We start from the raw sequence: 27577 nt of genomic DNA, 5'->3' as shown, positions 1-27577 counted from the left end.
GGGAAAAGAAGGTATGTATCAATTCAGGAGAAGGGAACAAGGGCCCAAACATGCAGGTCCTGGCCAGCATAACGAAGAGTCTGGACTTCTATCTCAGGACAATAAAATGTTGCTGAAGAGCTTTGGAAAATAGGGTGATCAGAATAAATTGGAGGGAAACAAGACTGCAGGAAGAAAGACCATAGAGGAGGACACTGCTGGTATCTTGGTGAAAGAAGAAAGTGGACTGGACTAGGATATTAATAATGCAGATGAACAGAAACAGAATAGAGCTATTAGGGCGACTGAAGAGATTTGGTGGTTGACCAGATCTCCGGTGAAGGAAACATCAAATTGGTTTCTAGTGTGGGCAACTGGTGAAGAATGTTGGTCCTTTTTTTGTAAAATTGAGAACGTTAGAGGAGAAACTAGTTTAAGAAGGAGGGCAAAAGTATTTTGGATGTTCTAGATTGGATATGCCTGTGAGACTTCAAAAGGAGATGCCTAGTAAGCTACTCCTTGTGCTTCAGGAGATAGGGTTAAACTAGAATTCAAAGTCAACAGATTATTACAAAAGGAACTGAGCAATGATAAAAACGGATGAGATTAGCCAGGGATATGTGTGTAGTGGAAAGAAAAGGGGTCTAAGATAGAGCCATAAAAATAGCAACATCTAAGGGGCAAAAGGACAAAGGCGAATCAGGAAAGAAAACTGAAGAGTAGTCCAAGAAGTAGGTGGAAAACCAGAATTCAAATAAACATGAATGTAAGGGAAGATAGTAATGGAAGGAGGGAGTGTTCCCCAACAGACACAAAAAATAAAAATAGACCCAATAAGTGGTAGAAACAGGTGGTAGAGAAAGTGGAGGGTTAGAAAAGGGAAAGAGCAAGTATAGCCATTTTAGTTAAGAAAAAAAAAGCTTGATTATTATAAAGTTTACAGAGATAGGGCAGGAGCTGGAAGGAGATGTGAGGTCAAGGAACAATTTTTAGTTGTTTTTGTTTTAAGCGAAGAGAGATTTGACAGGAACGAGCCAGAAGTGAGAAACTGAAGACAAAGTAGAAGAGCGAGGCAGCTGAGCGCAGTCCCCAAGAGGCTGGAACAGATGAGACCCAGAGCATGGATGGACAATGGCCCTGGACTGGCAGAGGCCACCCCAACCTGTCATGAGGATGGGGCTTAGAAAAGCACATTGGTCCATTTGTGATTGCTCTAGTTCCTCCCTGATGATATCAGCAGGTAAGAATAGCCAACATTACTAAGTGCTTATTATCTGACAGGCATTGTGTTTTATGATTTTATATAAATATATATATATTTTAAAATATAAATAATATTTTATATACATAATCTTATTTAATCATCACAATCCTATGAGAAAGACCTTGTTATTCTTCCAACTTTTTACATGAGAACAGAAGGTAATTTGCCCAAGATCACACATTATGAATGGTGGAATCAGTATTTAGAACACAATTCCTAATATTTCATTGTATATTTTACAAAAGCCAAACTGTCCCATGTGGGTAACACAGTCATTAACAGGGTATCATGGCCTTGCAAGAGCTGAGATCCAATGATTCTGGTGAGTGGAGGTGGGTGACTCAGTATCCCCAACTTGTGTATTCTCTTACTTAGATAAACATGGAAAACTGCCTAAGAAAAAGACAAGCACCTGACTACCACAGAGGTTTATATGATATACATGTCTAAGAGGCTATGGTATTTCCACACAGGGTCAACTTGCTTGATGGGAGATGGAGGACTCACCATCAAGGAAGACATCATGCACAGAAAGAAAGAAACAGACTCAAGGTCAGAGAAGAGTGGTGGTTCCTGAGACTCAGTCAGTGTCTGAGTCTCCATTTTTTCCTGACCCATCTCCTTTGGCAGCACGGTTTAAGGAGGTCATGAATGCAAACTTAGAGATCTGTGTCCCTAAATACTATAACTTTGAGTAAGACCACAAAGAAAGAACACTTTCCTGTCAGGAAAAGTGTTGCAATTCACCAGGAGCAGGCACAGCTGATTTCCCAACCTGGGGACATCCTGGAAAGGGCCCATCTGTAAAAAAAGTTAAAATCTGAAGCTTCTAGGTACCCAGTTCAGAAAACTACAGTGAACATTACAATATAACTCCTAAAGCACTTTGAGAGTTAGCTACCAGAAAACCTCAACTCCTATAGGACTTTGGGAGTCAGCTATCAGAAAACCTCAACCATTTCAACTGGACATAAGACAGAAGTCATGTTCTTCTTATTTAATAATAATAGCAACTAGGACCTCTAGTCTTGAACTCCAACCAATGTCTCAACTTCATCAACATCAGAAACAATAGATTTTCATTTTCACTAACTAGGGCCAAGAAAAGTGCAACAGGAACCGAGCCCCTTCAGGGCATGGTGTCATGGCATCTGTTTATTGTCTTCCTTTCCAAAGTGTATTTCCCATTTCTTTTTAATCACATTGTTAAAACCACTAGCACAATGTTGAACAATGAACATCAGTGATAGTATGCATGACTACCTCAATCTTGACAATAATGGAAACAATTCTAATGTTTCTCCATTAAGCATGATTCTTTCTGCAGGTTTGTTGGTAGGTATAATTTACCAAGCTATAAAGTTTCCTTCAAATGCTTATATTAGAAAAGAAGAAAGGTGTAGAATCAATAATCTAAGCTCTCCCTTTACGAAACTTAAGAGAAGCAAATTAAACCCCAAGTAAGAAGAAAGGAAATAAAAGCTGAATCAGTGAAACATGAAACAAACAATAGAGAAAATCAACAAAGTCAAAGATTAGTTGTTTGAAAACATAAATGAAATTGAGATATTCCTAGAAAGACTGATGAAGAAAATAGAAAGCACAAATGACTGACACCAGGAATGAAAAGGTGTATATCACTCCAGATCCTCCAGATGTTAAAAGGATAATATTGAGATATCATGACCAACTATGTCAATGAATTTGAACACTTAGATCTGATCGGGCAAACTTTTCCTATAATGGTCCAGATAGTAAATATTTTAGGCTTTGCAGGCATTGGAGTCTCTAGAGTGAAAGCAGCCACAGACAACAGGCATTGGACCAGATTTGGCCAGTGGGCCATAATTTGCCAACCTGACTCAGATGAAGTGGATAAATTCCTTAAAAAAACACAAATTACCAAAACTGACATAAAAAGAAACAGAGAAACTAAACAGCCCATCTATAATAGAAATCAATTCAATAATTGATATCAAACCAATTCAATGATGTCTATCAAATATTTAAGTAATAAATAAGACCAGTACTACACAAACTTTCAGAAAACAGAAGAGAATGGAATATTTTCAAACTCCTTTGATGGAGCATAATCCTAATGCAAAATCTGGCCAAGATATTAGAAGGAAAAAATTACAGAGAAATGTCCCCGATAAGCATAAATGCATAATAAATCCTTAGCAAAATATTAGAAAATAGAATTCAACAGTTAAATAGATCATACATCATAACCAAGTGGAGTCGATTTCAGGAATGCAAAGTTGCCTTACCATTCAAAAATTTACTACATTAACAGAGCAAAAGAGATAACCACATGATCATTTCAACAGATTTGAAAATCTTCAATGCCTCTTCAAGATAAAAACTCTTAGTAGCTAGCAATAGAGGTGGGTTTCTTCTATCTTGCAAAGGATATCCAAAAAACAAAGCTATAACTAATATCATAATGTTGAAACATTCTTCCCATAGATTAGGAATAAGGCAAGGATGTCTGCTCTTACATACCTTTATTCAACACTATACTGGAGGTCATAGCCAATTCAGCAGTGTAAGAAAAGGAAATAAAGGGCAAAAAGACTGGAAGAAGAGAATTAAAACTGTTATGATTTACAAATGATGTATTTATTTACACAAAAAATCCTATGGAATCTATTTTTTAAATTACTAAAATTAGCATCTGAATAAGCAGGATCCCAAGATAAAAGGTAAATTTTTAAAAATTAATAATTCCTATATACCAGCCACAAACATTAAAATTAAAACATTAATTCCATATTGAATAGCACCAAAATAATCATTTAAAAATAAATCTAATAAGCAACATGAAAAACCTCCACAAGGGAAACTACAAAAAATTTGCTGAAAGAAGTTAAAGAACATGTTCTTGGATCATAAGAACCGTCATTGCTGAAATGTCCAGTCTCCCTAAATTTTTATTTCAATTCAGTACCATCCCAGTCTAAGGGTAAAAATAAAGCTAAAAAAATTATAAGGCTTTTTAAAATAAACAAGTGATTCTAAAATTTATACAGAAATTAAAATAACCTAGAATAATCAAAACAATTTTGAAATAAAAGAAAAAGTTGGAGGACATGTACCTACATGAATTCAAGGCTTATTATAAAGATACAATAAAGACAGTGTGGATTTGGTGTAAAGAAAGAAAAATGGCACAATGGAACAGATGAGTCAAGAAATGGGGATGGACACACACACACACACACACACACACACACACACAGTCAATTGACTCTTGACCAAGAAGCCACATTAATTCAATAGAGAAAGGAAAGATCTATCAACTATAATTCTAATGTAAAACCTAGAAAGAAAAAGAAGAATATCTTCACAACTTTGGAATTGGCAAGGGTTTCTTACACATGACACACAACAAATACTAGGTAGAAAAAAAATTGATAAACTATAACAAAATTTAGATTTTCTTCTCATAAAATATGCCATTAAGAAAACAAGTAGACAATTTATTCTTTTTCTGACAGAAGTTTTGTGTCCAAAATAAAGAAAGAAATCCTACAATCAACAAAAAAGTTAAACTACCCAATCCCCTGAAAAAAAAAAACTTGGCAAAAGCCTTGAAGAGACACACTTCGCAAACGAAGGTAAACAAATGGCCAATATACACATATAAAGTGAGTTAACATCTTTAGACATTAGAGAAATGCAAATTAAAACCAAAACAGGATACTATTTCATACTGACTAGAATGGCTACACTTAAAAAATTGACAACATCAAACACTGACAAGTACCTGAAGCAAATGGAATTTTGTTACATGGTTGAGAGGAATGTAACAATGAAGAACTGTTTGACAGTTTTTTAAATGTGTAAACATACACTGCCCCTATGACCCAGCAATTTCATTTTTAGGTATTTACCAAGGAGAAATGAAAATATATGTTCTCAAAAAGACATACAAGAATGTTTACAGCAGCCTTAAAAATAAAAGCCAGAAACTGGAACCCATATGCTAATTGACAGAATGAGTAAACAAACTGTGGTATATTTATACAATGAAATACAGCTAAGTAACAAAAATCAATAAACTGCTACATGAAACAATAGGGATGAATCTCAAAAATATATTTGCCAAGAACTGTGAAGGGTCTGAGATTGTACCCTACTTGCATGCTAAAATGTTAGCCTACCACAGTTTCATTGATGCTGACAGAAGACACCAAGACTCCTAGGTCACATGTAAAGGACAGATTATTAGCTACCGCAATAGCACTGTGTAATACAAGACTATCAACATTTGCACCAGTCTTCTGAAACCCAATTTTCAAAAGATAACCTGAAGACAGCCAGGTGATGCTTGAACACAAGTGAACTGTGTTAGGAAAGGAACCTTGAGTTTAAGGAACCTGATTCTTTTATAATAGACAGAAAGCATGCCTGACTTATGCCCAAGAGGGAGATGACATGTTTATTATACTGGCCCAGTAGGTGAGCCAGCCCTCTGCTCTGGAAAGAGACATTAAATCTTCTAAGAGTGTTTGCTACATAAACATCCTTGAAATGACAGTAGAGAACAAAGGCATTCAGTACCTCTGCTCACGAGATGTACAGAAATGTGAGCAGCATGAAATATTCTCCCACCAATATTAAAGGGGAAAAAAAGAAAACAGAGTATATGCTGATTACTCTAAGATTCACTACAGAATTTTCTTTTGAATTTTATCATTGTCTGGTTTTCATATTGAGTTTAATACAATGTTATAAAATGAGTAGAAAAGCTTATCACACTCTTTCTGTGGTTACTAGTCTACTCAAGTTTTCCACTTCATTTTGCCAATATCAGAAAAACTATTCCTAGAAAATACACATTTAATCTAGATGTTCAACTTAATTATTAGCATAAAATCATAGACAGTGTTACCTAGTCCTTTTCAAACGCCGGTTTGTATGTATTATGTCCCCCAGAAAAAAAGCCATATTCTTTAATGCAATCTTGTGGAAGCAGATTTATTAATCTTTCTGATTAGGGTGTGACCTCTTGACTGTTTCCATGGAGATGTGATGCACCCAACTGTGGGTAATAACTGTGATTAGATTATTTCCATGGAGATGTTACCCCACCCGTTTAGTGTGGATCTTAATTAAATCACTGGAGCCCTATAAGAGCTCACAGACAGAAGGAGCTCAGTGCTGTAGCTGAGAGAGACCTTTGGAGAGACCCCTGGGAGCTGACTGCTTTGGAGATGCTAGCCCAGAGCTTGCTCCAGAGAAGCTAGGAGAGACAAGCCCAGAAACATTTTGGAAAAAGCCATTTTGAAACCTGAACCCCAGAGCAGACACCAGCCACATGCCTTCCCAGCTAACAGAGGTTTTCTGGATGCCATCAGCCATTCTTCAGTGAAGGTATCCTCTTGTTGATGACTTAGTTTGGACACTTTTATGGCCTTAGAACTGTAAATGTGTAGCCAAATAAACCCCCTTTATAAAACCAATCCATTTATAGTACTTTCGCATAACAGCAGCATTAGCAAACTGAAACACTCTTATGAAGTTATGTCACCTTTCTCTTTGTTGTTTATTTTTGCTTTTTCCTCTTTCTAGATCTGAACTTCAAATATTTGCCAGTGTCACTGGTAAGTGTAAAAACCAACTCTTGGGTTAATGGATTAGATTGGACTCATTTCCTCCTATGTCCTTCTGTCACTGTGGAGATCTTGAGCTACTTCAGGATCCGTTCTGCTTATTTCTCTAGAGCAGGGGTTGACAAACTACAGAACTACAGCCCATGAGCCAAATCTAGCCTGCCACCTGATTCTGTAAATAAAGTTGTATTGGAATCCAGCCATGCCCATTCATTTGCAGCCTATGGCTGCTTTCCCTTTAAAACAGTAGAGCTGAGTAGTTGTGACATTAGATGACAAATGGCCCACAAAGACTAAAATATTTACTATCTGATCCTTTCTAGAAAAAGTTGCCCAATCTCTGCTTGAGTCAAGACACAATGGAGATGGAGAAGTCTTCCACAAATGGTTCATTTTGTTAATTAAGTTGTTCTTAGGACTTTATCCCAGAGATAAATAACCCTGCCTTTAGCCTTCTGGGATGTACAGGAGAAGAAATGGGTTCCAATTATCTAGCTGTTCTACATTTAATCCTCATCACTACCTAGGGACGCCATATATTTCTTTCTATTTCTTGAGTCTGAGTTTGTAATTTCTCTGGAATTTCATTAGGATAAACTAGGTTTTACTGTCAAAGTAGCCTCCTCTTTCTTGTATTTTTGGACTGTGATGGTCTATGCTCTTATTTACCTATCAATTCAATTTCATCCAATGTCTAACTTCCAAGCATTCCTCAAAATGTCTGGTCCAGTATTTCCGGAAATAATATGATTTTTTTCATACCTCTCTCATACAATATAACTTTTTATGTGAAAGGAGGGAGAGGTTGTGTGCTCCATTCCCAATGCTGTGGGTTCCTGCTAGACTGTGAAGCATGATGTTCTCAGAGCATATTTTTATACTATATAAGGACAAAAAAATACTTAAAATATTAGGCATATATTATATAAGACTGTGGTGTGCACATGTGTTCATGTTAAGGTAATCAAGAAAATGAATGTTCGTTCCAAAATGACAAGTTTTCTATTAAGATAATTACAATTTATTTTACTAAATAGAGGAAAGATGTTGCTTCATAATAAATTGTGTACTCAATATATGCCAGGTAACTGCAGAGTTGACAGTTCTCCCTCCTCAGGTAATAGGGTGAGGACAAGATAACAAAACTATCAACATTGTATCCAATTCATTTTGCAAAGAATGTTTCAGTCAGTGACTCAAAGTGAGGCCAAAAAATGGCTGTGAGGAGTAAAAAGAGGTCCTCTTCCTATAGGTAGAGTACTTCTGGCTCTGTGGTGGGGGTGGATGGATGGCTAGATGAGAAAAGTTTTATATTGCTTATCTTCAGACTTATCAAAAGTGCTCTGAGTAATATCCCAGGACACTACAATTATTATTTTTTTAAAATACAAAATACTTGGCTCTCTCTTGATGATTTTCATGCAGCTCAATAATGGAGGAGGAGTACAAAAATTTTCTTACTGAATCTTACCCCTCCAAAACAAAATACTTTTACCAGGGAGTCTTCAAATCTGAGAAATTAAATTTACTAATTTACTGTATTTGTCATATTTTCAAGGACTCTGACAAGATATATATATACACACATACACATACATATATGCATATACATACATATATACATATATACATACATACATACATGTGGGGGAAAGGGAGAGAGGGAGGGAGGGAGAGAGATGGAAAATGCAGAATTTTTTAATCCTAACACTATCTGACATGCAATAACATTAGGTTTAGGGGGAAAATAAGACTTTGAAATGATTATCTTGGTTTATTTATCTCACTACAATTTGGAAGCAAAAACCAAGGAACTAAGGAAAGAAATTACTTGTTCAAGTAGAACATCAATTATAGCCAACTCTGATCTCATTTTGTTTAAATTAACCTATTTTAAAGAGACAAAAGTCCGTTTAAAAACTGCTCACAGTATTAGCAAGAGTAACTTTAATTAAAAACATACTCCAGCAGATAGTTACATCCATTTTTAAAGAGTGAAAACTAAAGGAGTTTCGATTTAGACACTTCCCATGAACCCAACCACATCTTTAATGGTATTCAAATGTTACTTTCTCTAATAAGCATATTAGGGCAAGTCACAGAACTGAAATACTGTATTGAAGGCATCTCCTTCCTCTACTTCTAATCCAACATGACAAAAAGCATTATGTAACTCCAACAAAATGGAAAACTTTTAAACTATTTTAAGGAAAAAAACATAAGTTCCCTTAATTAGCTTAAGTAAGCAAACACTCTTGGGATGTGAATAACTTTGCTATAAGAGTAAGACGCAAAAATGCATCCCAATGTTGATGATAGGAGGGAGCAGACAGTTCTCAAAGGGAAGGTAAATTTGACACTATCTTCCAGATATTTAAGAGAGGTACTCTGTGATCTAGCAAGTGTGCATCTGGGAAACTATCCTGAAGAAATAAAAATATGTGCAGCATATATGTATACACAAGGCTATTTACTGTAGCATTATCGATGATAGCCCCCCAAAAACTAAATAGCCAATATTAAGTAATAATAATAATAGATAGTCTTGCAATTTATTGGATTAAACTGGCTTGGACAATTCCTTCATTTACACAGAGGAATTTTAAATAAAACAAAACATACCCACATGCAAAGTATATGGACAAACTCAAGAGAAAGAAAGATCTTCTTTGGTACCAGGAATGTACCTCAAAGCTAGAGCAGGACGATGAGGCTCACAGGCTAAGGCCACAGCAGGATAAAGGAGGATTTGCATAGAAACCCAAACACTAGGGGACCGAGGTTTAAATGACCACATGGGAATAGAATATTTCTTTACCTGCCTTGCACAGTCCCTGAGTAAGGCAGAGCGTTGGAATTGAGGTGTTACAAAAGTTGGTATCCTCAAGGTGTTACAAAGTCCAATAAAGTGTTCTAGAAAAACTCTACCCACAAGCTCAGAAAAGCAACAGGAAGGTTTGAAGTATCTTGGTCATTGGATTGGAAAACAGTCCCTTAGAAGAAATCAAAAGCTTTCAAGCCTATGCAAGGTGAAGCTGTGACATCCAAATTGACCCTGCCACTGTGATCTGAGAATCCTAAATGGAGAAATTAATCATAAAATTAAGCCAGAATTTATAAAACCTATGCAGATCTGGATGAAACAAGTTAAGAAAATCCTATAGGGACATTTGCTCAACCCAAAGCACATGGAATTCCTATAGGAAAAAAACAAACTTAGACGAAGGTAACCTAAAAAAATAAATTAACATACACAAACAAATCCAATTTAAGAGACCTGACCTCAAAAGAACTAGAGTTAATAGAACAATTTAATGAAAATTTTTCAAAGTCTCTTAATAATTAAACAGATAAAAGAATAAAAACCTTAGTAAAAATAACAGGTCATTATAAACTTATTTTTTAAAGTTCCAAACGGAACTGTGGGAAATTGAGATCTAAAAACTGAAATTAAACTCATGGAATGGGTATGTATACTGAAGGCTTAGGGGTAAAGATTACTGATATTTACAAGTTCCCTTGAAATGCTTCATAAATATAAGATGGACTGATTGATAGAGAGCTAGATAAAGGACAGAAATGTGACAAAGAAAATAAAACAAAATGCTATTTGTAGAACATTTGGTGGTATACACATTGCTATATAATTCTTCCAACTTTTCTTGTTTGAACATTTTTTATAAAATGTTGAGAAAAGACTCATTGAATGAATTATGCATCACATTAGATACCACTGTTGTTGTCATTGTCATCTTTATATTTAACAGCAATAGCTAACACTTATATAGTACTTAAATTTTGCCAAGAACTTTTAAATAGTATTTTACCTATTGTAGCTAGTTTAATTCTTGTAACAATACTATGATATAGCTGCTATCGTTATCCCTATTTTATAGATGATGAAACTGAGGCACAGAACAATTAAGTAACTTTCCCAAGGTCACACAGCAAATAAATAAATGGTAAAGCAGAGACTTGAATTTAAGTAATCTGGCCTTGGAATATTTTCTCTTACATCAGTATGCTGCTAGGAAAAAAAGTGAACTGGAAGATAGATTTAAGACATCACCTAAAATACAGCAGAAAAAGATGGAAAGTTGGAAGATATGAAATAGAGGTTAAAAGGCAGGGAAAATACAATAAGTAGGTTCAACACAAAGCTAATAAAATTCTAGATGAAGAAAACAGAGCAAATGTAGGAAAAGGTATTATTCAAAGAAAAAAAATGTATGAGAACTTTCCAAAATTGAAGAAAGGCATGTCAATAAAGATGGAAAGATTTCAGTGAGTATTCAGCAGTCTAAATTAAAATAGAAGGAAAAAAGTCCACACCTAGACAAAGTGTAATAAAACATCAGAAGCTCAGAAAGAAAGAAAAAATCTTAAAAGCAGCCAAAGGCAAAAGAGAGATGGCTTATGAAGGAACGGCAATTGGATTCACCTAAGCTTTCACAAAACCACAATAAAAGCCACAAGATATTGGAATGATATCTTTAACATTCTAAAAGAAAATAACTCAATTTAGAATTTCATAACTATCAAGAAAGAAGCCAAAATAAAGAAAAAGAACCAGAAAATTTCCTACTTACACTCCCTCACTGCATAAATTGCTAAAAGATAAGGGAAAAGAGAGATGTACTCCAAAATAAGAAATAGAACGAAAAAAATTAATGAGGAAAGTCATTATTAAGTATGTTGGTAAATCTATATAAGATTTAAAATAACTATTACTAATGGAAGATTAAAAAAAAAAAAAGTTAAACAATGGCGTGTAACATGGGAGGTAGAGGTCAGAATAAATGATTCTAAGGTTCTTCAGCGGGAAGACGTAACATTTCATCAGTTCACCAGCATGTAAGTGCCATGAAAGCAGGAACGTCAGTACTGGAACCCAGAACAGTGCCTGGTGAGAAGTTAGACCAATATCAGAACACAGAACAAAGAAGGCAGAAGGAAGGAAATAAATTCTGGTATATCCATTTAAAAGAATACCATTTGGTCACTTTCCATACAGATTTGATGTTTCTTTATGACAAGGAAAGATACAGATGATCTATTGAGGGAAAATACAAGGTAAAAAAATAAAATGTATGGAAAGTAAAAGAAATAGATGTTTTTCTATGTATGTCCATTTACATAGATATATACCTACATAGATATCTATACTTAATGTAAATAGCTACATATATTTATTTACTATATAAATACAGATGTCTGAAAAACATGTAGCTAGCTAGATAGAAAGTAGATGGTGGGAAAACTATTTGTATACCAAAAAGTTGTCAATGGTTATCTTTGGAAAGTGAAACTATGGATGTTTTTAAAAATTATTTTTCTTGCTTTTTTCTTTCCCCATCTGTTTTCTTCTTTACTTGTAACAAAAAACATATAATTTTAAAATGTTTTAAAATAATAAAATTGATAAAACAAACAGCCATAAAATATCACGTACTTTTCTAAGTAATATAATTTTCTAATAGTAACAAAAGTAATGAGTTGGAGGCAAGGGAGAGTTGAGGAAAGAGGGAAAAATAATTAAAGTACAATGTGTTTGCTGAAAGATTCATGTCTGATCAGTGACTGATAATACCTGAAATTTAAGCAAGAATTTTATTTTATTAGAAGTATTCAAAAATATTCTTAATTAAATGTATAATGGAAATAGTTATAATAAAAGCACAAACAACAATAAATGTACTAACTAGAAAGCTATTTTCCTAAGAAAAGCATAACACAATTAAGTGCAATTAAACTAATGATCTTGGTTACTTATGCCCATGAAAAAATGTTTAACTAGTTAGTCTCCTCATCTAAGTGCCAGTGACTAGAATTGCAGGAACAGTGCCCTTAGGAGGAAACCAGCCACCTCTTTAAATCTAATCCTATCCCTGCAGGCCTACCAAATGCAAACCATTACCCATAAAATGTAAAATCAAGAATAATGTATTGTTCTCCAAAATTAAATGGTATCAAAACTTCTTTGACTAACATAAATAAAGTTATGGTCCCAGAATTAAATAGAGAAAAATTAAATAGACCTATCCAAGATTAAAAGAGAAAAATTAAAAGGAATATTCAACACACTTTACAACTTAAAATTCTTGAATATATTATCAATGCAAGTTTTCATTACCCGAACCTATTTGATTTTTTGAGGCACTGCATAAAAAGTATTGCTAAGGCAGAAGAGCAGCCCTGGGGAGGAGAGGCAAGCCTGTTGAGTTCAGGCTGGGAAAGTCACTTCATATCTCTGGATTCAGATTTCATCCACCGAAAACAAGAACGGTATTTCCAAACCTAGCATTCTCTGAATCTAAAAGCCGAGAGAAAAGCTGTATCCTTGAATCATTCCTCAGCTAAGAGCACACCTTAAAATAGGAACCTTAAGGGAAGGACACAGGGTAGCTGGGATCAATTAAGTAGAGTTCAAAATAAACTTTATTTTCCAAAATTGTTCATCTCTGACTTATAATTAACAAAAAACCAAAACACTTTGAAATTCTTGGTCTTGGTTGAACAGCCCTCCACCTTTTTGAATCAAGCAAATGTAGAAAATGCCCACATATTTGCTCACAAACACATGATCAGCCTGGAGAGTCTTACAAAGAAGGAAAGAAATAGGCACAGCACGTAAGTATGACTGATGTTCTAGAACCTTGCGGGGAGTAGACATGTTGGACTTTTTAAAACCCATGTAGAAAATTAAAAAACTAGACGTCAATATAAATATAGAAAATAAGAGTTAAACACCTGATGGCTAAAATCTTCCTGGCAGAGTGCCTTGCACATAGAAGATATTCATAAATGATGAACAAATGAACGAATGAAGCTTACCTCTGCAAGTCACTCCAAGTCTGGAAATGAATCTATAAATACCTGTTTTTTATGGAAATCCTTCAGGGCTGTTTCATAGCCTTCCTCCAGTCTACTGAAGGCTATTCCCACATCTGCAGTCCACCATATTTGTGAACTAGTTAGTGCAACTTGAGCTGGGAAATCAAAAATCCACAGTTCCCTGGGTTTTTCCTCATAGGCTGCAAGGGCTTCTGTGATAAAATGTCGCACTGTTTCTTGCATGGTTTGTTCAAGTTGCAGAAGCCACGTTTCCACCTTTGAAGTACATTGAAATGTTATAGCATGAAGTTATCTATGCAAGAAGGGTAATACCATTTTCTCACCAGCTCTAAGGTCCTACAGAGTAAAGCCACAAGTGGATTTATCCTAAACCTATGTAGAAAGCCAGAACAGGGTAACTCATAGGTAGAGCTTGAACAACTGAATGCTGATGACTTTTTCCTACATGAACCTGTCTTCTTCCAGGGATTCTGGTCATCTTATCTCACCTACCAGCAGGTAGCTAATAACTTTCCACACTTTAAACAAAGAAGGTATTCTTTTTTTTTTTTTTTTTTCTGTTTTTAACTTTTTTGGATTTGAAGACGAGGGGGTTCCAGACCAAGATAACCCTCTGTTAACACCCAGCGGTGTTTGGAGAAACCAAATGTGACCGCCACCTAGAGAAGTATGACGGATATTTTACAGCTGTGAGAATCATGGGAAATTGACTGTTTTAAATATATCCTTTGGCAGTTTTTAAATCTGAAATGTATTCTCTAAAATCCTTGTATTTCTAAGTCTTAAGACAGTGTTTTCAGCAAGTTATTTTAATTATATTCCCTACTGGTTTTCATCTTCTCACATGTCAGAAATTAGACAGCAGGAGTGTATAAGAGATAGGACAACTGCTGATTTGTGAAAATCAATCTTTTAAAAATTCATTTCCAGTTTCTTATTTGCTCCCATAAATACATTTCAGCCAGTTTTTCATTCTATTCAAATAGACTTTGTTTTTTTTATCCATACATTTGTTTCCATGAGATATTACCATAACTAAAAGGATACATATATATGCAAATAATTGATCATAATTATGAAAAAATGACCATAATAAATAATTCCAAGGAACCCATGAGATGCTGAAGACCAATTTCTTTCCTCATCCCTGTGGAGATGGCAGAAGCATTCCTAAAACCTCTCTTCTTAGATCTGGGAAGGAGGGAATGTGGTCAGTGAGCTAACAGCCTCCACTCCCAAAAGAAAAAGGAAGCACCACATTGGGAATGGTTCCAGCATCCTTTAAAAGGAGCCTTCTCCTCTGGGTTCGTCATTGAGCTTTGCTAAAAAAATGAGTTCAGGGTCTCTAATTAATAGGGCCCCGCCTCTCTGTTTTAGCTACTAAGTACAACTCTTACTGTCACCAAGTAACAAGTTCCACCAGTAAATCAGCCCTCTTCTGAGCATCTCCCAGATACTCTGGGATCCACGTCCTCAAGGAGGTTACCATCCATTTGGGAAGACCAAGCTCATGTGTAAGTTGGTATTTCAGATCATTTTCAGATAAGTATACCAACAACTGCCACTTAATTCAGTATGATTTGAGAACTAAGCTCTAATGAGTGTTTTGTGCTCCCCTTCTTGGTATTTCATAACCTTCTAGCTGACCATCTATAATATCCATTACTACCTTCCATTATCACTAATTATGTATATATCCATCTCCTCAACTAGCCTAAGAGCTCAAGGAGAGGGGCTCCATCTTCTTCATTTCTGGATCCCCAAGCCTAACTGAGCAGCTGGTGCATAGTAGGTGTTCAAGAGACATTGGGTGAACAAAACACAGATGCTCTAAATTAGGAAGAACCAATAATAAAAGTGAAGAAAAAAAAAAAGGACCTTAACTAAAAGTATCTTTTTTATAAAACAAAGGCAATTAGAGGGTGAATGTGGTATATGCTTAAAAGTCTCCAGCATAAGTTGCTTATATAGAATAAATTAGAGCAGTATAAAAACTTTCAATATCAAAGTTCCCTGTTAGTGACAACCACATCTGCCAAGTGGACTGTCCTCCCTCTGGGCACCATGCCAGTCAGCCAGCAGTCTGCTTGGGAGGGAGCAGACCACAACAGACTTTTGTCAAGATAGTTTATGGTGACTCTTTCTAATCATTGTAATAATATCCTAAAAAGCCCACGAGATCAAAAATAAATTTTAATCAAAGTATTCCACCATCTGCTTCCCCTTCATTTGGCATGATTTTTCTGCAACAAAATTAAAAACCAACAGAGAGGAGTAACGAAAACTCCAGTAAAAGGATTGTAATCACATTTCTGCAAGGCACACTTTAAGGAACCCCCTGCCCCAACCCACAGGGTTCTCTAATAGAGGCTATTGCCTCAGTTACTCAGTGGATTAACTCAACTATACAAACATCTTCATAAAAAGATGCAATTCCTCTAAAATCATCAGAATGCATGAAAAGCTCCCTCATAAATTGTACTGAGGCATTCTTGTGGATAAATGCTCAGAATATTTTTGAGATATCTGGCTGTGAGAGAAGAGAATATGCTAAGTTAACTGTCTGTGCACATGGTAATTAGAGTATGTGACATCGGCTTGGTAGACTCAATCGACTTTATTTACAAGCAGCTGTTTGCAACATTCACTTCAGAATACAGAACCACAAAGCCTTTTTAAAACATGCTTTATTGCAAGGTGCTGCTTCACGCTAACACTTCCCTATACTCTAAGAGCAGTGGTGAAAACAGTATACGCATTGTAGGACTCAGTCACTGGGTTACATTTGTGACTGATTCTGGGATCCACTCAGTCCATGATGGTTCTTTCTCTCTAGTTCAACTCCTAGCATCTCCAAGACCCAGCTGAGTGTTGAAGCCAAATGAACAGAAACTGGGAGGCAGGGCAGAGTAGCTCTGTTGTATCTCTGAGCACAAAACTCCCCAGAACTGGATTTGACCTGAATTGATTCATTCTTCCTCAATTCAACCTTTAAAAAAATCCTGAAAATATTCCCCTAGTATAGAAAACTTAATCAAATCTTACATGGCCTATACATTGACACTCGGCTTCGAATGAGACATATTCCTTTTCCTTGCTGTACATTCCTACTGCTCTGTGGGCGGAAACATGCTGATTGTCCTCAAAGTGCAGATCTGCGATGCTGTCAAAGAGTTTGGCAAGGTGACGTGTTACCTAAGACAAAACAATTAGAAAAGACAAGGGTGTAGATATATTTTGGTAATCTGGTGATGACAATACATGAATTCACAAACTTTCTTTATGGCATTATAGAGTTGGCTCAAAATATTTTTTTCCTCAAAATAAACCACTCCTAAAAAAAAATAAATAAAAAATAAACCACTCCTGGACTTCTGTGACCAGTCATGCATTGTACATCAGTCTGGAATGGGTCGAATGGCCGAGAGTGCAGCAAAGACCTGTAAGTTTCCTTGGCCAGGGGGCTGATAGCAGCAGGAGGGAAGTAATCCATCACACACATACAAGGGAAGCTTGATAACATCATGTACAGATTTCTCCGCAGAAACCATTGAGGAAGTGGTATGATATATTTAAGTTACTGAAAGAGAAAAACTGCCAACCAATAATTCTATATCCTGCAAAACTGTCCTTCAAAAATGAGGAGGAGATTAAAATATTTTCAGACAAACAGACCCTGAGAGAGTTTGTGAATAAGAGACCTGCAATACAAGAAATACTAAAGGGAGTGGTACAGGCTGATAGGAAAAGACAGGAGAGGGAAGTTTGGAGAAGAGTGTAGAAATGAAAACTATCAGGAAGAGTAAAAGGAGAGTGAGAAAAGAATAACAGAATATGACATATAAAAACCAAAAGGCAAAATGAAGAAAGTACTACCCTTACACTAATAACACTAAATGTTAATGGATTAAACTTCCCAATAAAAAGACATAGACTGGCAGCATGGATCAAAATACAGGACCCACCTATTTGTTGTCTACAAGAAACTCACTTTAGACACAATAACAAAAATAGGCTGAAAGTGAAAGATTGGAAAAAGATGTTTCATGCAAACAATGACCAGAAAAAGTGGGAGAAGCTATATTAATATCAGGCAAATTAAACTTTAAACATAAAACAATTAAAAGAGACAAAGAAGGACACTATATATTAATAAAAGGGTCAATTTGTCAAGAAAACGTAACAATAATAAATATTTATGCACTGAGCCAGAGTGCCCCAAAATACACGAGGCAAACACTGAGAACACTGAAGGGAGACATATATAACTCCACAATAATAGTTGGAGACTTCAATACACCACTCTCATCAATGGATAGAACAGCTAGAAAAGGATTAATAAGGAAACAGAGATGTTGAATTGTGAGATAAATGAAGTAGAATTGACAGACATTTATAGAACACTACATTCCACAACAGCAGGATACACATTTTTCACAAGTGCTCCTGGATCATTCTCTAGGGTATACCACATGTTGGGTTACAAAGCAAGTCTCAGCAAGTTTTAAAATATTGATATTATACAAAATACTTTCTCAGATCATAACGGAATGAAGTTGGAAATCAATAACAGGCAGAAGATCAGAAAATTCACGAACATATGGAGGCTAAACAACACACTCCTAGACAACCATTGGGTAAAGGAAGAAATTATATGAGAAATTAGTAGATCCTTCAAGGTCAATGAAAATGAGAAAACAACATATCAAAACTTATGGGATGCAGCAAAGGCAGTGCTGAGAGGGAAATCTATTGCCCTAAATGCCTACATTAAAACAGAAGAAAGAGCAAAAGTCGAGGAATTAACTGTTCACCTGGAGGAACTAGAGAAAGAACAGCAAACTATTCCCAAAGCAAAGAGAAGGAAAGAAATAACAAAGGTTAGAGTAGAAATAAATGAATTTGAGAACAGGAAATGAGAGAATCAACAAAATCAGAAGTTGATTCTTTGAGAAAATCAATAAAATTGATGGACCCTTAGCTAGGCTAAGAGAGAGGGGGGAGGGGAAGGGGGAGGGAGGGAGAGGGAGAGAGAGAGTGCAGATGCAAATAAGCACAATCAGACATTGCAAAATGGACATAACCACTGATCCCACAGAAATAAAGGAGCTAATGAGAAGATACTATGAGCAACTATGTGCTAATAAACTAGACAACTTAAATGAAATGGACAACTTCCTAGAAAAGTATGAACAACCAACACTGACATGAGAAGAAATAGAGAAATATACAATCTCAACAAACCAGTCACAAGTAAAGAGATCGAGCTAGTCATCAAAAAGCTCCCAAAAAAGAAAAGCCCAGTACCAGATGGCTTCACATGTGAATTCTACCAAGCATTCAAGAAAGATTTAGTATCAATCCTGCTCAAATGCTTCAAAAAAACTGAAGATGAGGGAAAGCTACCTAATTCATTCTAAGAAGCCAACATCACCTTAACACCAAAGTCAGACAAGGATACTACAAAAAAGAAAATTACAGACCAATCTCTTTATTAATATAGATGCAAAAATGCTCAACAGAACACTCACAAATTGAATACAGCAACACATTAAAAGAATTATACACCACAACCAGGTGGGATTCATTCCAGATATGCAAGGCTGGTTCAATACAAGAAAATCAATTAATGTAATACACCACATCAATAAATCAAAGTGGAAGAACCACATGATCATCTCAATGGATGCAGAAAAGGCATTTTACAAAATTCAACATCTCTTCATGAAGAAAACACTTCAAAGGATAAGACTAGAAGGGAACTTCTACAAGGCAATGTATAAAAAACCCACAGCTAACATTGTACTCAATGAGGAAAGACTGAAAGCTTTCCCTCTAAGATCAGGAATAAGACAGGGATGTCCATTGTCACCATTGTTATTCAACATTTTGCTGGAAGTTCTAGCTAGAGCAATTAGGCAAGAAAAGGAGATAAAAGGCATCCAAATTGGAGAGGAAGAAGTTTAAAACATTCACTGTTTGCAGATGACATGATTCTATATGTAGAAAATCCAGAAAAATCTATAGCAAAGCCACAGAGCTAATCAATGCATATGCAAAGTGGCAGCCTACAAGATCAACACATAAAAATCAGTAGTGTACCTATACACAAGTAATGTGCAACAGGAGGAGGAAATCAAAATAAAATTCCATTTACAACAGCAACCAAAAGAATCAGGCATTTAGGAATAAACTTAACCAAAGACACAAAAGACCTATACACAGAAAACTACAAGAAACTGCTAAAAGAAATTAAACAGAACCTTAAAAAAAAAAAGGAAGATCATACCATGTTCATGGATTGAAAGACTAAATATAGTTAAATTCTCAATTCAACCTAAACTGATAGATTCAATGCAATAGCAATTAAAATCCCAACAATTTACTTTGCAGAAACAGAAAAAACAATAACCAAATTTATTTGGAAGGGCAGTGTGCCCCAAATAGCCAAAAGTATCTTGAGAAAGCAGAAGGAAGTGGGAGGTCTCATACTACTTGACTTTGAAGTATACTACAAAACTACAGTGGTCAAAACAGCATGGTACTGGAATAAAGATAGATATACCAACCAATAGAATCGAATTGAGTGTTCAGATATAGACCCTCTCATCTATGGACAACTGATCTTTGATAAGGCAGCCAAACCAAAGCAACTGGAACAGAGCAGCCTCTTCAATAAATGGTGTTTGGAGAACTAGATATCCATATCAAAAAGAAGGAAAGAGGACTTCTATCTCACAACTTTCAAAAAAATTAACTCAAAATGGATCAAGGACCTAAACATTAGTGTTAAGACCATTAAGACTTTTAGAAGAAAACATAGGGAAATATCTTAAAGATCTTGTGATAGAGGTGGTTTCTTAGACCCTACACCCAAAGCATTAGCAATCAAAGAAGAAACAGATAAAATGGGATCCCTCAAAATTAAATACTTTTGTACATCAAAGGACTTTGTCAGAAAAGTAGAAAAGGTAGCCTCCACAATGGGAGACAAAATTTGGAAACCATGTATCATATAAGGGTTTAATATCTAGAATATATAAAGAGACCCTATAACTCAACAACAGAAAGACAAACAACCCGATTAAAAATGGGCAAAAGACACAGACACTTTTCTGAAGAGGAATACAAATGGCTCAAAAACATGTGAAAAGATGCTCAACTTCACCAGCTATTAGGGAAATGCAAATCAAACCACAATGAGCTATCATCTAACACCTACAAGAATGGCCATTAACAAACAAACAAACAAAAAAAACAAACAAACCCAAAAACTGAAAAAAAAAAAAAAATTAGAAACACTGGAGAGGATGTGGAGAAAGAGGCACACTTATTCACTGTTGGTGGGAATGTAGAATGGTACAACTACTCTGGAAGATCTGGGAGAAGGGACAAGAATGGACATTTGCACACTGGTGTTTATGGTGGCAGTATTCATGATTTGCAATGGATGGAGGTGGCCTAAGGGTACACTGACGGATGAACAGAATGGTGAATTGTCATGTATACATACCATAGAACATTGAGCAGTTGCAAGAGAAATGAAGCTGTGAGACACACAACTAGGTGAATGGATCCTGAAGATAGCATTTTGAGTGAAGTACACCAGAAATGAAAAGACAAACGTTATAATGCATCACTAATATGGATTATCTATAATGTGTAAAGTCTGAGAATTGAATCTTAGAACACAGCTTACCAGAGGAATGCTTATTGTAATGGTCCCTAGATTGTAAGATCTTACAGCAGTCATATCTATTCCTGAGTTGTAATGGTTATCTCTGAATTCTGAGATGCTGAGCAATTTGTGTATAACCTGGTCAGTCTCTGGAACTTTGGGTGTCTGTGTGACACCTGAAACTCAGAGCTAGAGCTTGGCAGCTATGAATGTCAGTATTACCTCATATAGCAACTGTTAAAAAAGCTGAAACAGAGTTCAGACTTCAATGACAGATACGAATGAAGCAGATCAGATTAGGACTAATGCAAATCAGCCCAAAGGGTACAGGAAGATATTGACTATGTTTTAAAACTTCAACTCCTGTGTGAGACCAAGGGAAGGGATGTTTATTTGGTGAAGGATCTATATTTTCTGCAGCACACTAAATAATTTAACTTGTACGGTCAGTTTATTCTAACACCATAATTACATGGAACTTTGCATAGGAAGTGAGATCTGGTAGGTTTGTACAAGTTAGTGCAAAATATCAATACATCCGAAAGTAATTTTGGCAGAGAATAAAAATATATTTGCAGCCCCCCCCCCCCCGAAGAACTGGCAGAAAATGCAAAAATGTTGGACTTCCCCACCTGGGTTATTACTGAATTCTCACAAACATTGAAGACTAACAATTTAGTGGGCCTAGTCTGCAATCTTGGAGCTTGCCCTTATGAAGCTTGTTACTGCCAAGGAGAGGCTAAGCCCACTTATAATTGTGCCTAAGAGTCTCCCCCAGAGAATCTTTTTGTTGCTCAGATGTGGCCCCTCTCTCTGTAAACCCACTGGCACTTGAACTCCCTTCCCTCCCCTCTTTGTGGGACCTGACTCACAGGGGTGTAAATCTCCCTGGCAAAGCAGGACATGACTCCAAGGGATGAGCCTGGACCTGGCATTGTGGGATTGAGAAGATCTTCTTAACCAACAGGGGGAAGAGAAATGAAACAAAACAAAGTTTCAATGACTGAGAGATTTCAAATAGAGTCAAGAAGTCACTATGGAGGGCATTCTTATGTGCTATATAGATAGCCCTTTTTAGTTTTTAGTGTATTGAAATAGCTAGAAGGAAATACCTGAAACTGTGGAAATGCAACCCAGTAGCCTTGATTCTTGAAGATGATTGTGTAACTAGGTAGCTTACATGGTGAGACTGTGTGATTGTGAAAACCTTGTGGCTCACACTTCCTTTATCTAGTATATGGACAGATGAGGAAAAAAACAGGGACAAAAACTAAATGAATAATAGGGTGGGATGGTGGGGATGGAATACTTTCAGTGTTCTTTTTTACTTTCATTTTTATTCTTATTTTTATTCTTTTTGGAGTAAGGAAAATGTTCAAAAATTGATTGGGGTGATGAATGCACAACTATATGATGGTACCGTGAACAGCTGACTGTACACTGTGGATGACTGTATGGTATGTGAATATATCTCAATAAAACTGAATTTAAAATGAAAAAAAAATAAATAAATCACTCCTAAAATTCGAGAGTTTGAAATGAACTTGTTGGAGAAGATGGTCCCAGCATCACTAATTGAGTCATGAATGCATAGCATACAAAGCTACCAATTTTCTGCTTGAAGACTGGAGGCTTACTGACTTCAATCTGTGCTGTGTATTTTGTGGTCAAGTTTTAAAGTTCAGATTTATATTATTAATTTATACTATAAAAAGCTATGTTAAAATATCTAAACAAAAATGTAAATTAGATATAATCTTTTTTGAGGTCCAATGTTATAGTCACTTGCTTCGATACTTAATGAGCTTCACAACAACCCTGTTATGTAAGTAAGGTGAATAGGATTTCCCCATTTTCAATGAAAAGGAACTTGGGGCTAAAATATTAGGTCACTTTTCCAAATTGGCATAGCTAAAAATACACAATTTAGAACCTGTAATTCCAGGCCACACCTACAAAGTTCAAATTCTTCTGGCATCACAACCTCTTACATCCTAAGTGTTGGCTTCTCCAAAGGAACCCCCAATAAGTAGCACACTGAATTCTGTCTAGGTTCCAGACAATTTGAAAAATAAAACAAAGCCTCAAACTGCAAGACAAAATACCAGCATCTGTTCTGCTAGAGGTCTGTTTGGAGAATACAGCATAATTGGCCTCCAAACAGAACTCCGGAATTAGTAACACTTACCCACCCCAGCATGTGAGCACAGACTGCAGGAAGGAAAGAAGACATGCTTTCTGTTCATAGGCTCACATCCAAGAAGGGGTTGGGGGGGAGGATGGGTTTTACCAGTCAGGTAAGTCACACTACCTTCCTTGGGGTGGACTGAGCAAAGGAGCCGAGAGCCAGCCAGAGGAAGCATCAGGAGTGGGAAGAAGAAAAGCTGCTGAAACCCAAGATGGCTTGGAGACATATAGTGTCCCCCAGCATACAGGCTCCATCTCTGAAATGAGTTTTTCTTGAAATGCAGTGTCACTGGACCTGATAACTAGAGGGACAGTAACTTCTAGAATGGTGTTCATTTCTGTGGCAAGTAAACTATTGGCAAAAACGATAGCAAATTTCCTGCATGATGAGACTGATACTAACATTGGTAAGGAGCCCCTTAAGGGTGATTTCACCTGTGAAGATTTTAGCCTGTAGATTTTCTCTGTATCTGCAGTTTTAGTATTTAAGAAAAACCACAGGAAGAAGTGTTCTGCATTTAAAATAGATGTGTTTTTGAGACTCTTGGTTACTTTAAAAGTGGAGAGAGCGATAGCAGACTGATCGTGACTTGGGTATCATTTTCTCCTCCATCCCTCTATGTTACCCCAAGGACATTTATAGGCAGAAAGTATCTCCAGTAATCCAACAATCCACTGTCCCAGCTGAAATGGCCAGGAGCAGCACAGATGCTATATGGCTTCTACCGTGAAATGAGCCTAGATGACATTCAGGGGAAAGCTGCAGTTTGAACGAGAACTGACCATCATACACCCTCACACCTTATTGCTTTGGTGAGAAAATAGTTTCAAAAGAACTTCTGGTGCTGTTGTCATTCAGTCAGTGACCAGGAGATGCAAACTTTACGGCTTGCTGTTCTCCTATCATTTACACTTGGCGTGTCGGAAGCCAGATGTTTTCATATTCAATCTTCTCTCCATTTATATCCTGAGGGAACAGACCTGTTTTTTAACTGAGGTGAGTTCTGTTGCCCTCAGATTTGTTCCATTTCTGATGAGGTGTCTCTGTATTCATTTGCTTTTTGGTTGTACGAGTTCTTTACACAGTCTGTATTTGAGTCTTTTGTTTGCTTAATACATTATAAACATCTTTTCATACTTTGTGGCTTACATTGTTAGTTGTATCTTTTGATAAGCCAAAGTATTTAATTTTAATTTAGTTAAATCTATCCATCTTTCCCTTATACTTAATACTCTGTGTCAAGTTTAAGAAATTGTTCCCTCAAATTCTTCCTCTGTACTACTCTCTCTTTCTCCCCACACCTCCTCCCCTTCTATTTTTGGGACTCCAATTGCTTGTATGTTAGTCTCTTCATCATGTTCAAATTGTCACCATTTCCTATTCCCATTTCTATGTTTTCTATTTTCATTTATTCTTCAGTCTATATATTCTACTCATCAATCTTCCCTTCAGCTGTGTTTAATCTGCTTCTAAACTCCTCTTTTAAATTCTTTAGTTTGGTTATTCTTTAGTTCTAAAATTGCTATTTGATTATTTTATAGATTCAAGTATCTGGCTAAAATTATCCACTTTTCCTTTCTTGTTTTGAATGCATTAATCAAAACTATTATATTCATGTGTGAAAGCATTAATTTCTGGAGCTCCTGTGGATCAGTTTCTGTTGTCTCTTTCTTCACTCAGATTTGGTTTCTGAAATTGTCTGTTTATATACCTGCTATTTTTTTTAAATTTAATGCTAGACACTGTCTATGAGAAGTTGAAGAGATAATTTGAATCTCTGGATGATATCCTCCTTAGTGGGACCTGACCTCCAGTTTTTATATTTTTTTCCTCCTTCTTTGAAGTTTCACGAGACTGATGGGAAGTCTGATCAGCTTTGATTCCTCAAATAACCCCAAAGGAAAAAGCAGTGCCAAATGTCGGGCACATCTCTCTGTGTTTTCCTTCTACTCATGTCTTGGCTCTTGAAGTCTTGACTTCCTCGGTAGCTCACCAATGCATTTAAACAGATTTGATTAAATATCTTACTCAGCTTTCTAGTTGTTTCCAGAAGGAATGAAATCCTGATAAAAGCTTATCTGCCATAGCTGGAAGCCCTACCCACTGAAGTTAAACTGGTGCAGTACAGTCTTCATCAGGTGACAGGATAGGACCAGGACAGATTTATATCCCACAGCAGGGCCAAGTACTTCCTGCTGGCAGGAACCCACATTTTACATGACTTAATTTTAAACCTCACTTACAACATTACAGGGATATTTTACTTTAATCCTGTATTATAACTATGATTTTGCTATGTAACTTATAAAGTGGCTGCAGAGAGAATATCCAATAGAATTCTAAGCAGTGGCAACACAATTGCAAAATGCAAAAAAAAAAAAAAAATAGCATATACATATATTGGTTACACTATTTGTAGAGAACTATATATTAACCATTTTGAAAGGATAATCCTCACTGACTATATAGGGTCTGTCATATTTATTACAGAATTAGATTTATTATTTCCTTGTTCACATCTGAATGCAAAAGTCCACTAGGTATCAGGCTGCCTTTACAGAAAGGCATTCATTTAAAATATGAACTATTCATAAGTTAGGCCGAGATCCGTTCTCACTGGGCACTTTCTGTGACAAACTACACTTTCACAAGCAGCTTCTCTCCCTCCCTGCCCAGTTGAAGGTAAATAGAGCCAATAGCAAGATGGTCAAAACCATGTCCATATTCTGTGCCAGTGTTTCCTTTTGCTACCTCTTTTCCATTCCTTCTCTAGCCTCATCCTAAACTCAGGAGCAACCCCTTCCTCCACTTTAGGTACCAAATAGCCATTCAGCTTTCTACTTCCTCTGGAAAAACTGAGATTATTGACTGATGCTATTTCAAATAAAACTTTTTCATTCTTGCATGCCCTCAACTAACTACTTGCATTTTGAGCACCACCACCCCCAAGCTTGTTTGTTCAAGAAGGACTATCCCCTTGCCAGTGAAGGTGATATGAGTGATTCACTACGTGTGATTACTGAGCTCCATAAACTATATCATTGCAAAAGTAGATTAACCCACCCAGCTTATACTAAAGTTTTTTTCCAAAAACTGAATCAAATATTTTTTATTTAAATTTAAATCAATTAAAATTTATTAAAATTAAAAATTAAGTTCCTTGGTTGCCACATTTCAAGTGCTCAGTAGCCACATGTGACTCATGACAGCCTCTTAGCACAGATATAGCTAATCACACTGAAAGCTGGTTTGCACTTCTCTAATACAACTCCATCCTGGAGAAACTTCCACTAATCATCACATGGAGGATGAGGGAAAAGAAAATGTGCAAAAAAAGAGAGAGATCTCTCTGGTCATTAGGAATCAGGGTCTAACAATATCTTGACTACACAAAGTTATCAGCTCTTTGGAAGTTCTGTATAACAACCTGGAAGTACACCAAGTGATAAACAGATATCATTTCATTTCCGGTTCACATGAATAATACAAATGATCTATGTCCTAAGCAGGAAAAAATCAAAGAATCTAAATACTGAATCACAGAAGAACTTTAAACCAGTTGCACTTAATCATTGCACCACACCAATTAATCCTACAGGTACTCTTAAGTTTACATTCCCATAGCAACTACCAGAGATTTTTGACCATTCAAGTTAAACAACACCCACATCCACAACATTTTAGATAATCCATGCATGGTAATTCTTGCCATTGTTAGGTCAGAGTGAATTTTAGGAGGAGAAAGTCTTCTAAAACTTGACCTTAATCAAGCTTACCAACAACTACTAATCAATGTAGGCATTCAAAACACAAAAATTCCATCATTCTGACATTCCAACTCAAGTACCTTAAACTGGCAATTTCTGTTTACAAAATGGAGGCTGTAACAATATTACACCTCCCTGCTGATGTATTCAGGCTGATAAATTCCCACAATTAACTGCAGAAGCTCAATTGGACCAGTATTCTCAAAGTGCGGGTGGGTGGAGGAGGTT

The 27577-nt window shown here is 36.2% G+C and overlaps 1 protein-coding gene across 1 annotated transcript in view; it reads right to left on the bottom strand.

Moving 5' to 3' along the window:
* DNAH11 (dynein axonemal heavy chain 11) overlaps positions 1–27577 on the bottom strand; it is a 415753-nt gene that overhangs the window by 262641 nt on the left and 125535 nt on the right. Inside the window, 2 exon segments of the mRNA XM_037836873.1 lie at positions 13738–13971; positions 16762–16911. Coding sequence (XP_037692801.1) covers positions 13738–13971; positions 16762–16911 — 384 coding nt within the window.

The sequence above is a fragment of the Choloepus didactylus genome, chromosome 5 (assembly GCF_015220235.1).
Source record: "Choloepus didactylus isolate mChoDid1 chromosome 5, mChoDid1.pri, whole genome shotgun sequence".
Classification (NCBI taxonomy): Eukaryota; Metazoa; Chordata; class Mammalia; order Pilosa; family Megalonychidae; genus Choloepus; species Choloepus didactylus.
Note: the sequence above shows the minus strand (reverse complement) of the source record. Positions and strands in the feature narration are given on the sequence as shown.